The 12,731-nt window shown below is 48.7% G+C and overlaps 1 protein-coding gene across 1 annotated transcript in view; it reads left to right on the top strand.

The window, feature by feature from the left end:
* Positions 1-12,731, top strand: part of syne1a (spectrin repeat containing, nuclear envelope 1a) — a 223,310-nt gene that overhangs the window by 138,159 nt on the left and 72,420 nt on the right. Inside the window, exons 92-97 of the mRNA XM_071413100.1 lie at positions 1,532-1,732; positions 3,413-3,550; positions 5,879-5,989; positions 6,311-6,472; positions 6,863-7,060; positions 7,284-7,457. Coding sequence (XP_071269201.1) covers positions 1,532-1,732; positions 3,413-3,550; positions 5,879-5,989; positions 6,311-6,472; positions 6,863-7,060; positions 7,284-7,457 — 984 coding nt within the window. The remainder of the gene's footprint in view (positions 1-1,531; positions 1,733-3,412; positions 3,551-5,878; positions 5,990-6,310; positions 6,473-6,862; positions 7,061-7,283; positions 7,458-12,731) is intronic.

Here is a 12,731-nt window from a genome sequence, read left to right as displayed (position 1 = left end):
CTTTCTCTCTCTCTCTCTCCATCTCCAAAACAAATACATTCCCTTCTTATCTGATTTCACCTCCACTGACGTGACTGTGCACACAGGGAAGGATACATTCTGCAAATGGATGAGATTCTGATTTGACATACTGTAGCTACACCCGACTGCAGTATCAGACGGCACATTTCAAGCCTTGTGCTTTACACTGCAGTTTGCAGACTTTGCTGAGTGTGTGTTTGATCCTTCCTGCAGAGCGAGAGAGACACACATGCATTGCGGGCGCACGCGCACACACACACACACACACACACATTTTGGGGAGAGAGATGAAGACACACATACACACAGATTCTTGTGTGCTGGTATTTGACCACAGCTGCAGTCTTATTCACTGTGCTGTAGTTGTTTGGCTTGGTTGAGTGTTGGCTGAGTTCAACAGAAAGGGATACCTAGTCAGTTGTACAACTGAATGCATTCAACTGAAATGTGAATCAGAGAGGTGCGGGGGGCTGCCATAATCGACATCCACATCTTCGGCGCCCGGGGAACAGTGGGTTAACTGCCTTGCTCATGGGCAGAACGACATATTTTTACCTTGTCAGCTCGGGGACTCGATCCAGCAACCTGGCCCAACGCTCTAACCACTAGGCTACCTGCCGCCCCTGAGCTGATAGCTGCAGTTCTACTGCCTCACCTCAGTCTGATTATCAGTGCATCCACCATCTGGGAGAGAAAAAGCGAGGGAGTGGAGGGAGGGAGAGGAGGAGCCTGAACTCACTGCCCATTGTGGGTCAGTAATCTGACACCCTCTCTGTAATTCTTTCACCTCCTCCCTCCACCCTCTCTTTTCCCGGCTCTCTTTTGTTGTCAGGAATTCTTCCTTAGGATTGGAGGAGGGAGGGGTAGCTGTGATCTCACTTCCTGTCTCTCAACCCTTTGTGTGTATGTGTGAGAGAGTGGAGGAGAGATTTGCACTGCTTCAGTTAGCTCTCTCTCTTCCTCTCTTCCTCTCTCTCTCTCTCTCTCTCTCTCTCTCTCTCTCTCTCTCTCTCTCTCTCTCTCTCTCTCTCTCTCTCTCTCTCTCTCTCTCTCTCTCTCTCTCTCTCTCTCTCTCTCTCTCTCTCTCTCTCTCTCTCTCTCTCTCTCTCTCTGTCTCTCTCTCTCTCTCTCTCTCTCTCTCTACCAAACCTTCTGTCTATCGAGCTTACCGCTGTGCCTCACCCGCCTCTGCGCTGCTCTGATTGGCTTAGAGGACCCAAAGAGTGTGTGTATGTGTGTCACAGGGACAGAGCCTGCTATTCTCGCTCTCATACACACACACACACACACACAGCAAGATCGAGAGAGAGGAGACAGAAGAGAAATGCGCTCGCTCCACTTATTCTTCACCCGCCGGTGCTTTTCTCTGCACCGCATTCAACACTGAACCAACCTACCCCCCTTTCTAGGAGCCTATTTAGTCAGACCTATTGATTTTCTTATTGTGGACTGAACCACGAAGTGTTGATCCCGGGGGTGTTTTGACCGGTGGTTGGGGATGTTTTGACAGGAGCTAGCCCTGAAGATCCGAGGCTACCAGGAGCAGATAGCGTCCCTGAACTCCAAGTGTAAGATGCTGACGGTGAAGGCCAAGCACGCCACCATGCTGCTGACGGTCAGTGAGGTGGAGGGGCTGTCTGACGGCATGGACGAGCTCAGCGACGAGGAGCTGCCCACCAAACAACCGCCGGCTCACCCCTCCGTCGTCATGGTGAGGGACTGGGGTTTGAAAATGACCCCCTGTGTCTGTATCCCCTTATGTGTTCTCGCTCCCCTCTGTCTCTGCAGGTAGTTTCTGTTTACTCTGGGTCTGTTTGTCTCTCAGTATATGTAGATCTGTCTCTTTCTGTGTGTTGTATTGGTATGTTTAGGCCTAATCTAGCGGCAATCTTTCTGTTTTAGCATCTGTCTGTCTCTCTGCAGTGTATATACTGTATATCTGCTACTGCACCTTGCTGTCTCTGCTGACATGGTATCTACCTCAGTATAGTCTTTCTATTCTCATATTCCACTCTCTTTCTTTTTTCCCTGTCTCGTTCTTGCTATTTGAAGTCCTAAATCAGTTTCCCCCTGCTGGTGTTTGTTGCTGTTTGTGCTGGTGTCTCAACGGGCCAGGAAACAGGATATTGTTTGAATGTGTGTGTGTGTGTGTGTGTGTGTGTGTGTGTGTGTGTGTGTGTGTGTGTGTGTGTGTGTGTGTGTGTGTGTGTGTGTGTGTGTGTGTGTGTGTGTGTGTGTGTGTGTGTGTGTGTGTGTGTGTGTGTGTGAGACTATGCTTGTATGTACCAATTGAGTATACACAGTCAATCATGCATTGTCACTCGATGAGGCCACTAACATCACTGTTAAGTTTATGGTTCCCACACAGTGTAGTATCCAGCAGTGGGACATTGCCTGGTGTTGCATCATGGGGCCCGGGAAAGGCCTGAAAATGACTTTTGACAAGATCCAACTCTGTCAGCCAAGTTCCACTATAACCGCCAAAAACAGCCCAATAGGGCTCGGCTCGCATTTCAGGTCTGCTCTCTACTGAGGCAGGCAGACAGGCAGACAACGAGGGAGGGAGACAACTGTGCTGCTATACTCTACTGTAGGGCCAGCTGTAGCTCACTCCCCCAGTCTAACTGTCTGTTGTTAACTCTATACTGGCTGCACTGGCCTCTCTCATGTAGAATATAGAGCCAGGGTTTAGATGTTTCAAAGAGAAACTGTAATTTGTTGTAAGTTGTTATGGTGCAGAATGTGCTGTTGCTGTACTTTCTGTGTGTGTACTGCTTAAAAGACAGAAAGACATTGAGGTATAGGCCTGCAAAAAGGTATATTTAGCTGTCCCTGGTGTGAGTGTTCGCGCAGGAGTTTTATTTCCTAGCATTGGCCATTCCATTCCCCTGATACATCCTGTAAAAAGCCTTGTGGGTCATTCATTGCAATTGCTTTCCAGCTTCACTAAGGGTTTCTTTGTCTAGCTGCAGATAGCTACAGTACAGTACAGTAGCCGACCGCTATATTCCTGTGCTTTTAGTGCTTCTGTAAGGCTTGGGGTTGTGTTCTATCAATACTTGTAATGTGATCTCATTGAGACACTATTTGATTACCTCCTGTCTAATTAATCAGTAGTGTGCTTACTCTGCTAAGCTCCACGCTTCACTCTATTCATTATGCTTATGTTGTCTCTTTCCTCTTTCTCTCCCTTTCTCTCCCTTTCTCTCCATTTCACTCCCTCTTTCTTTTTTGACTTTGTGTATTTATTCCTGTGCTCTCTCTCCATTCTCATCCTCCTCTTTCTTGTCTCTCTTTCTCTGTCTTTTCTCTCTTTCCTTCTGGCCCCTCTCTCCATATTTCTCGCTGTCTATTTCTCCATATGGTTGTGTGTGTGTGTGTGTGTGGTCAGATGACAGCAGGCCGCTGTCACACACTCCTCTCCCCCGTAACAGAGGAGTCAGGGGAGGAGGGCACCAACAGCGAGGTCTCCTCTCCCGCCTGCCGCTCCCCCTCGCCAGGGGCTAATGCTGACACTCCCCTTAACCAGGTACTGCACCGGTGCACCACCCAACTACCTCCCACCCATTCACCTGCCCCTGCTACTACTATCTCGACGACCCCTAACTACCTTCATCCTACCCCTCACTGTGCCTTCTATAAAGTACATGTGCTGTGTACCTATAACGCTTATCTGTCCCAACAGCGCTCTCTGAGACTGCAGGCATGACCATCTTACCACTATCTCCTGGGTAGACCGATTCCCTTGTTTCTCTATAAGCAGGGTTGTTGGTGAATTGCAATTGGTCATTCATTGTTTCAAAGCTTCACAACAGTTGTATAGCTTTAGAAGTGGAAATACTAAACGTCAATCAGAGTTTAGTCTTCGATGCTGTACTAGTACTATTTCCTAGGAAGTTGTACATGTAGAAGCTGCACTTAAATAACACCCAGTGCAGATATACTCTAAATATTTGGGTGTAGAATCTTAGGCCTACTATGGTTATAATGGCTTCCAGCATCTGGTTGGCATATGGCTAACTACATTAGGAGACATCAACGCAATTACAGGGTTTGTGCTCAGGCTAGAATGAAAGGCGGCCGGTGCGATGGAAAAAAAACATCAATGGAGTTCAATATCTACAGTACCAGTCAAAAGTTTGGACACACCTACTCCTTCCAGGGTTTTTCTTTATTGTTACTATTTTCTACATTGTAGAATATTGGTGAAGACATCAAAACTATGAAATAATACATATGGAATCATGTAGTAACCAAAAAAGTGTTAAACAAATCAAAATACATTTTATATTTGAGATTCTTCAAAGTAGCCACCCTTTGTCTTGATGACAGCTTTGCACACTCTTGGCATTCTCTCGACCAGCTTCATGAGGTAGTCACCTGGAATGCATTTCAATTAACAGGTATGCCTTGTTAAAAGTTAATTTGTGGAATTTCTTTCCTTCTTAATGCGTTTGAGCCAATCAGTTGTGTTGTGACAAGGTATGGGTGGTATACAGAAGATAACCCTATTTGGTAAAATACCAAGTTCATATTATGGCAAGAACAGCTCAAATAAGCAAAGAGAAACAACAGTCCATCATTATTTTAAGTCATGAAGGTCAGTCAATCCAGAAAATTTCAAGAACTTTGAACGTTTCTTCAGGTGCAGTCGCAAAACCATCAAGCACTATGATGAAACTGGCTCTCATGAGGACCGCCACAGGAAAGGAAGACCCAGAGTTCATTAGAGTTAACTGCACCTCAGATTGCAGACCAAATAAATGATTCACAGAGTTCAAGTAACAGACATCTCAACATCAACTGTTCAGAGGAGAATGCGTGAATCAGGCCTTCATTGTCGAATTGCTGCAAAGAAACCACTACTAAAGGACAGCAATAATAAGACTTGCTGGGCCAAGAAACACGAGCAATGGACATTAGACCGGTGGAAATCTGTCCTTTGGTCTGATGAGTCCAAATGTGAGATTTTTGGTTCCAACCGCCATGTCTTTGTGAGAAGCAGAGTAGGTGAACGGATGATCTCCGCATGTGTGGTTCCCACTGTGAAGCATGGAGGAGGAGGTGTGATGGTGTGGGGGTGCTTTGATGGTGACACTGTCTGTGATTTATTTAGAATTCAAGGCACACTTAACCAGCATGGCTATCACAGCATTCTGCAGCGATACGCCATCCCATCTGGTTTGCGCTTAGTGGGACTATCATTTGTTTTTCAACAGGACAATGACCCAACACACTCCAGGCTGTGTAAGGGCTATTTGACCAAGAAGGAGAGTGATGGAGTGCTGCATCAGATGACCTGGCCTCCACAATCACCCAGCCTCAACCAATTGAGATGGTTTGGGATGAGTTGGACTGCAGAGTGAAGGAAAAGCAGCCAACAAGTGCTCAGCATATGTGGGAACTCCTTCAAGACTGTTGGAAAAGCATTCCTCATGAAACTGGTTGAGAGAAGGCCAAGAGTGTGCAAAGCTGTCCTCAAGGCAAAGAGTGGCTACTTTGAAGAATCTAAAATCTAAAATATATTTGATTTGTTTAACACTTTTTTGGTTACTACATGATTCCGTAAGTGTTATTTCATAGTTTTGATGTCTTCACTATTATTCTACAATGTAGAAAATAGTAAAAATAAAGAAAAGCCCTTGAATGAGTAGGTGTGTCCAAACTTTTGACTGGTACTGTATATCGCACTAAAAACCATGAAAGGAATAACCGAAGGAGGCCGATATGCAAAAATGGACAGCTTAAATGTTTTTAATCCATGCTCGAAAGAATACAAAGGGTGAAAGGGCAAGGTGCGATACAAAAATGTAACAACAACCCACACTCTCACACTCTGATCTGTTGTGTATTATAGGCCCGGGCCCCTCTGAGTCGGGCCCCTCTACAGGAGCTGTATGACCCCTCTCTAGAGTCCAATGCCAACCTGGATGACCTGCAGCGCTCCTGGGAAACACTCAAGAATGTGGTACGTAAGCTCAACAGCTATCCACTAACATAAACAAACTGTTACTGTATAAACACTGACCTGTCTCTTCTCTGAGTTATTTTTAGACCTATTTAACTATCCAGTTGTTAAAATGAATGAATGAAATAACAACTGTATGTCTCTCTCTCTTTCTCTCTCCTCCTCTCACGCTCTCTTCCTCTTTTTTCTTCCCGCTCTCTCCCTCTCTCTCATCCTCTCTCTCTTCTCTCTCTCTTCTCCCCTCTCTCTCTCTCTTCCTCTCTCTCCCTCTCCTTCTCTCCCTCTCTCCTCCCTTCTCCCTCTCTCCCTCTTCCTATGTAGATCAGTGAGAAGCAGAAGACTCTGTATGAGGCTTTGGAGCGTCAGCAGCACTACCAGGAGTCCCTCCAGTCAATCTCCACCAAGATGGAGTCTATAGAGGGAGCTCTCAATGAGGGCCTAGAGTCCCGTAAGAGCCCTGAGAGCCAGATGGCTGCACACCAGGTGAGAGAGATAGGGAGAGCGATAGACAGAAAGAGGGAGAGGGATGGGGACTTTAGGAAAGGAGAGAAAGTGGGGGGAGGGTGTTGAGGCGGAAATTCAGAAAAGAACAGAGATACAGAAAGGAAAAGAGGGGGTGAGGGAGATGTAAAAGCAGAAAGGGAGAGAAATTTAGAGATTTTATTTGCACCGGACAGACAGTACATTGCTGTTCCTTGTTGCTATGCCAACAGTACAGCAACGGCACAGTGCTTGTAGGGTTTTTACCAAATGCCAACTCACTGAACCTGAAAATGTCAATATGTCATACTCTCTCCGTAATCTCTGAACTGTTTTCCAACTACATGTTTAAATGACCTCCCCCTCCTCCTCCTCCTCCCCCGTCTCCCCCAGGCCCTGATGGATGAGATCCTGATGCTACAGGATGAGATTGGGGACCTGCAGACGTGTTTCAGTGAAGAGCTGTGTGACGGCCTGGACAGTGACAGTGACCCAGGGGACCAGCTGGCCCTCCATTCCACCCTGACCGTCCTGGGAGAGAGGATGGCCACCATCCGCATGAAGGCCTCTGGGAAACGGCAGCTATTGGAGGTGGGTGGGAGTGGAACACTCATCAACAATGAATAAAGAAAGAATGGATGGATACTTAACACCATACGTACAATTCAATTGTTTTAATGTAAAGGAGTGCGGTTGCTGTAAAATAGTTGGTTGTCATAGTAACATGGGAGTTAACCAATGAATGGCTATAAAGGTAAAGATGACCCATTTCCATAGAAACAAAGTGTTGTGGTTGTCGTGGCGCTCCCTATAGGAGCGTCTGAGTGAGCAGCTGGAGGAGCAGAGGCAGGAGCAGGCGCTGCAGCGTTACCATAGTGAGGCAGAGGAGCTCGACCATTGGTTGCTCAGCACCAAGGCCACACTAAGCTCCGCCCTTCAGCCACACCCAGAGGACATGGACATGGAGGAGCAGCTGATTGACTGCCAGGTGAGGGGCATGGCGGTGATGATGTCATAAAATAGGGACGGGAAATATGGCGGTCAGGGTTTTGGAGTTGTGTTATTGGGGTTTTCAGTGCACGGGAGCACCATACAAGGTCTGGATCCAAACGGCTCAGCCCCGTTTTGATGCTTAAAAATAGTACTGAATTCAATTTCTGAGTCTCATTTTGCAGAGAATTGCATTCCCACTCATATTTCTTCTCCTAGGTAGTGGTTGTATTGTTACTGGGTGAAATGATGTAGGTCTGAAACTGCCTCTGACAAAAACCTGCTTTAGAAAAGAAATGGATAAAGTCTGATAGAGTCCACAAGCCAAGACGCAGACATAAAGTGGTCACACTATTGCTATTGTCCCACTGAATGACCATCCTAAATTAGATTAGTTTGTTTTTTGTCCCTCTCCCTGTGTGGGATATTAGGATTATGGTCTGTCACCCTGCTCTGACTTCCTCCAGCTTTGGGACGTCCCGCTGGCTCCCTAAACATTCCCCCAGTCCTCCAGGCCCCGCTTTGTCCCCCTCTCAAACTGTTACCATGGTGATGTCACCCCCACTCACACTGTTACCATGGTGATGCCACCCCCAGCTTTGATCAGGTTGGTGTGGTGGTGGAAGTGGAAGTTGAGCTGATCCAGAGACAGTTTTGTGTTTTGGGGTCCTAGTGGATCATTCTAGGAGTATGGACCAACCTCTCCCTGACGCCGGATCTGTTAGAGTGCCCACTATAGGGAACAAACACATTTTTGAACTGCTGGTTTAGTTAGTTAGTTTACTGACTGGTATTGCCTCAAAACATAAAATGGGTGACCCTGAGTGGTTAAGATGAACTCTATGGGAACAGGCTCCTAATAATAACTGTACCTCAGAGGAACAGTCCCAGGTAGTCCATCCATGAAGTGTGTGCTGAGAGCAGCTGGGAGGACTATAAGTCCCAGGTAGTCCATCCATGAAGTGTGTGCTGAGAGCAGCTGGGAGGACTATAAGTCCCAGGTAGTCCATCCATGCAGTGTGTGTTGAGAGCAGCTGGGAGGACTATAGGTCCCAGGTAGTCCATCCATGCAGTGTGTGCTGAGAGCAGCTGGGAGGACTATAAGTCCCAGGTAGTCCATCCATGCAGTGTGTGCTGAGAGCAGCTGGGAGGACTATAAGTCCCAGGTAGTCCATCCATGCAGTGTGTGCTGAGAGCAGCTGGGAGGACTATAAGTCCCAGGTAGTCCATCCATGCAGTGTGTGCTGAGAGCAGCTGGGAGGACTATAAGTCCCAGGTAGTCCATCCATGCAGTGTGTGCTGAGAGCAGCTGGGAGGACTATAAGTCCCAGGTAGTCCATCCATGAAGTGTGTGCTGAGAGCAGCTGGGAGGACTATAAGTCCCAGGTAGTCCATCCATGCAGTGTGTGCTGAGAGCAGCTGGGAGGACTATAAGTCCCAGGTAGTCCATCCATGCAGTGTGTGCTGAGAGCAGCTGGGAGGACTATAAGTCCCAGGTAGTCCATCCATGCAGTGTGTGCTGAGAGCAGCTGGGAGGACTATAAGTCCCAGGTAGTCCATCCATGCAGTGTGTGCTGAGAGCAGCTGGGAGGACTATAAGTCCCAGGTAGTCCATCCATGAAGTGTGTGCTGAGAGCAGCTGGGAGGACTATAAGTCCCAGGTAGTCCATCCATGAAGTGTGTGCTGAGAGCAGCTGGGAGGACTATAAGTCCCAGGTAGTCCATCCATGCAGTGTGTGCTGAGAGCAGCTGGGAGGACTATAAGTCCCAGGTAGTCCATCCATGCAGTGTGTGCTGAGAGCAGCTGGGAGGACTATAAGTCCCAGGTAGTCCATCCATGCAGTGTGTGCTGAGAGCAGCTGGGAGGACTATAAGTCCCAGGTAGTCCATCCATGCAGTGTGTGCTGAGAGCAGCTGGGAGGACTATAAGTCCCAGGTAGTCCATCCATGCAGTGTGTGTTGAGAGCAGCTGGGAGGACTATAAGTCCCAGGTAGTCCATCCATGCAGTGTGTGCTGAGAGCAGCTGGGAGGACTATAAGTCCCAGGTAGTCCATCCATGCAGTGTGTGCTGAGAGCAGCTGGGAGGACTATAAGTCCCAGGTAGTCCATCCATGCAGTGTGTGCTGAGAGCAGCTGGGAGGACTATAAGTCCCAGGTAGTCCATCCATGCAGTGTGTGCTGAGAGCAGCTGGGAGGACTATAAGTCCCAGGTAGTCCATCCATGCAGTGTGTGCTGAGAGCAGCTGGGAGGACTATAAGTCCCAGGTAGTCCATCCATGCAGTGTGTGCTGAGAGCAGCTGGGAGGACTATAAGTCCCAGGTAGTCCATCCATGCAGTGTGTGCTGAGAGCAGCTGGGAGGACTATAAGTCCCAGGTAGTCCATCCATGAAGTGTGTGCTGAGAGCAGCTGGGAGGACTATAAGTCCCAGGTAGTCCATCCATGAAGTGTGTGCTGAGAGCAGCTGGGAGGACTATAAGTCCCAGGTAGTCCATCCATGCAGTGTGTGTTGAGAGCAGCTGGGAGGACTATAAGTCCCAGGTAGTCCATCCATGCAGTGTGTGCTGAGAGCAGCTGGGAGGACTATAAGTCCCAGGTAGTCCATCCATGCAGTGTGTGCTGAGAGCAGCTGGGAGGACTATAAGTCCCAGGTAGTCCATCCATGCAGTGTGTGCTGAGAGCAGCTGGGAGGACTATAAGTCCCAGGTAGTCCATCCATGCAGTGTGTGCTGAGAGCAGCTGGGAGGACTATAAGTCCCAGGTAGTCCATCCATGCAGTGTGTGTTGAGAGCAGCTGGGAGGACTATAAGTCCCAGGTAGTCCATCCATGCAGTGTGTGCTGAGAGCAGCTGGGAGGACTATAAGTCCCAGGTAGTCCATCCATGCAGTGTGTGCTGAGAGCAGCTGGGAGGACTATAAGTCCCAGGTAGTCCATCCATGCAGTGTGTGCTGAGAGCAGCTGGGAGGACTATAAGTTCCAGGTAGTCCATCCATGCAGTGTGTGTTGAGAGCAGCTGGGAGGACTATAAGTCCCAGGTAGTCCATCCATGCAGTGTGTGCTGAGAGCAGCTGGGAGGACTATAAGTCCCAGGTAGTCCATCCATGCAGTGTGTGCTGAGAGCAGCTGGGAGGACTATAAGTCCCAGGTAGTCCATCCATGAAGTGTGTGCTGAGAGCAGCTGGGAGGACTATAAGTCCCAGGTAGTCCATCCATGCAGTGTGTGCTGAGAGCAGCTGGGAGGACTATAAGTCCCAGGTAGTCCATCCATGCAGTGTGTGCTGAGAGCAGCTGGGAGGACTATAAGTCCCAGGTAGTCCATCCATGCAGTGTGTGCTGAGAGCAGCTGGGAGGACTATAAGTCCCAGGTAGTCCATCCATGCAGTGTGTGCTGAGAGCAGCTGGGAGGACTATAAGTCCCAGGTAGTCCATCCATGAAGTGTGTGCTGAGAGCAGCTGGGAGGACTATAAGTCCCAGGTAGTCCATCCATGCAGTGTGTGCTGAGAGCAGCTGGGAGGACTATAAGTCCCAGGTAGTCCATCCATGCAGTGTGTGCTGAGAGCAGCTGGGAGGACTATAAGTCCCAGGTAGTCCATCCATGCAGTGTGTGCTGAGAGCAGCTGGGAGGACTATAAGTCCCAGGTAGTCCATCCATGCAGTGTGTGCTGAGAGCAGCTGGGAGGACTATAAGTCCCAGGTAGTCCATCCATGCAGTGTGTGCTGAGAGCAGCTGGGAGGACTATAAGTCCCAGGTAGTCCATCCATGAAGTGTGTGCTGAGAGCAGCTGGGAGGACTATAAGTCCCAGGTAGTCCATCCATGCAGTGTGTGCTGAGAGCAGCTGGGAGGACTATAAGTCCCAGGTAGTCCATCCATGCAGTGTGTGCTGAGAGCAGCTGGGAGGACTATAAGTCCCAGGTAGTCCATCCATGAAGTGTGTGCTGAGAGCAGCTGGGAGGACTATAAGTCCCAGGTAGTCCATCCATGCAGTGTGTGCTGAGAGCAGCTGGGAGGACTATAAGTCCCAGGTAGTCCATCCATGCAGTGTGTGCTGAGAGCAGCTGGGAGGACTATAAGTCCCAGGTAGTCCATCCATGCAGTGTGTGCTGAGAGCAGCTGGGAGGACTATAAGTCCCAGGTAGTCCATCCATGAAGTGTGTGCTGAGAGCAGCTGGGAGGACTATAAGTCCCAGGTAGTCCATCCATGCAGTGTGTGCTGAGAGCAGCTGGGAGGACTATAAGTCCCAGGTAGTCCATCCATGAAGTGTGTGCTGAGAGCAGCTGGGAGGACTATAAGTCCCAGGTAGTCCATCCATGCAGTGTGTGCTGAGAGCAGCTGGGAGGACTATAAGCTGATTAAGTTTACATGAGGCTCCTGTGGAGCTCAGGTCTAAGGGCTAGGCCTGTGCAGGGTCAACCCTCTGTGGGCCTACAGCCCCCTGCTGGAGTTAATGGGAGCAGGGCTGGGGGACCGGGGGGCCGGGGTTGTAGCGTGAGGGATGGAAATGTGTGTGATATTACTTGAAAGGAGACATGAGTGGAGACGAAGGGAGAGAAAGAGAAATGGATCTCTCAGAGATTGAGAGATAAGGAAAGAATGGGAGGAAAAGGAATGGAGAGAGATAGGCTAAGAGTGGGAGTTGGAGGCGGAGGAAAGAGAGAGAGAGACAGAGAGAGAGGGATATTCACATCTCCTTCTGAATGACACTGTCACAGCTCTCCTCTGAATAGAGAGGAGGTGGTGCACTGGGGAGACTATTGTGGAGGGAACCATGTCAGTAGGGAATTACCACTCCTACCACTGTGTCTCTGGGCCGCTCAGTGAAATGAAAAACATGCGAATCCCCCCTTTTTTCTCTTTTATCCTTTTTCACCCATGGTCTGAACATGAAAGGGGAGGGCCTCTCATTGGAGAAGTGTTGTCGTGGAGATTTGAAGGAAGAGGTTGAAGAGGAACGTGGATGGAGAGGGAGAGAAGTAGAGAAAAGAGTATATACGTATTATAAAAAAGAGAAAGGGAAGGAGGACAGAGACCGTGGTGTGCATACAGTGTGTGTACTGTATGAGGCAGGCCCAAGAAGCAGCAGCTGTAGCTCTTCTGATGGGTTCATGAAAACAGTGGCCAAGGCCTTTATGTGGAGACGAGGCATTACAGCATATTTGATGACTTTCATTCATATTCCATTCACCCAGCTCAATGTAACATCGATAGGTTTAGGCTACTACATGATACTAAAATGTTCACTATACCTATCATGAGGTTGCTACAACCTA

The sequence above is a fragment of the Salvelinus alpinus genome, chromosome 8 (assembly GCF_045679555.1).
Source record: "Salvelinus alpinus chromosome 8, SLU_Salpinus.1, whole genome shotgun sequence".
Taxonomy (NCBI): Eukaryota; Metazoa; Chordata; class Actinopteri; order Salmoniformes; family Salmonidae; genus Salvelinus; species Salvelinus alpinus.
The sequence above is the reverse complement of the archived record's forward strand: the minus strand, read 5'-3'. Positions and strand labels throughout refer to the sequence as shown.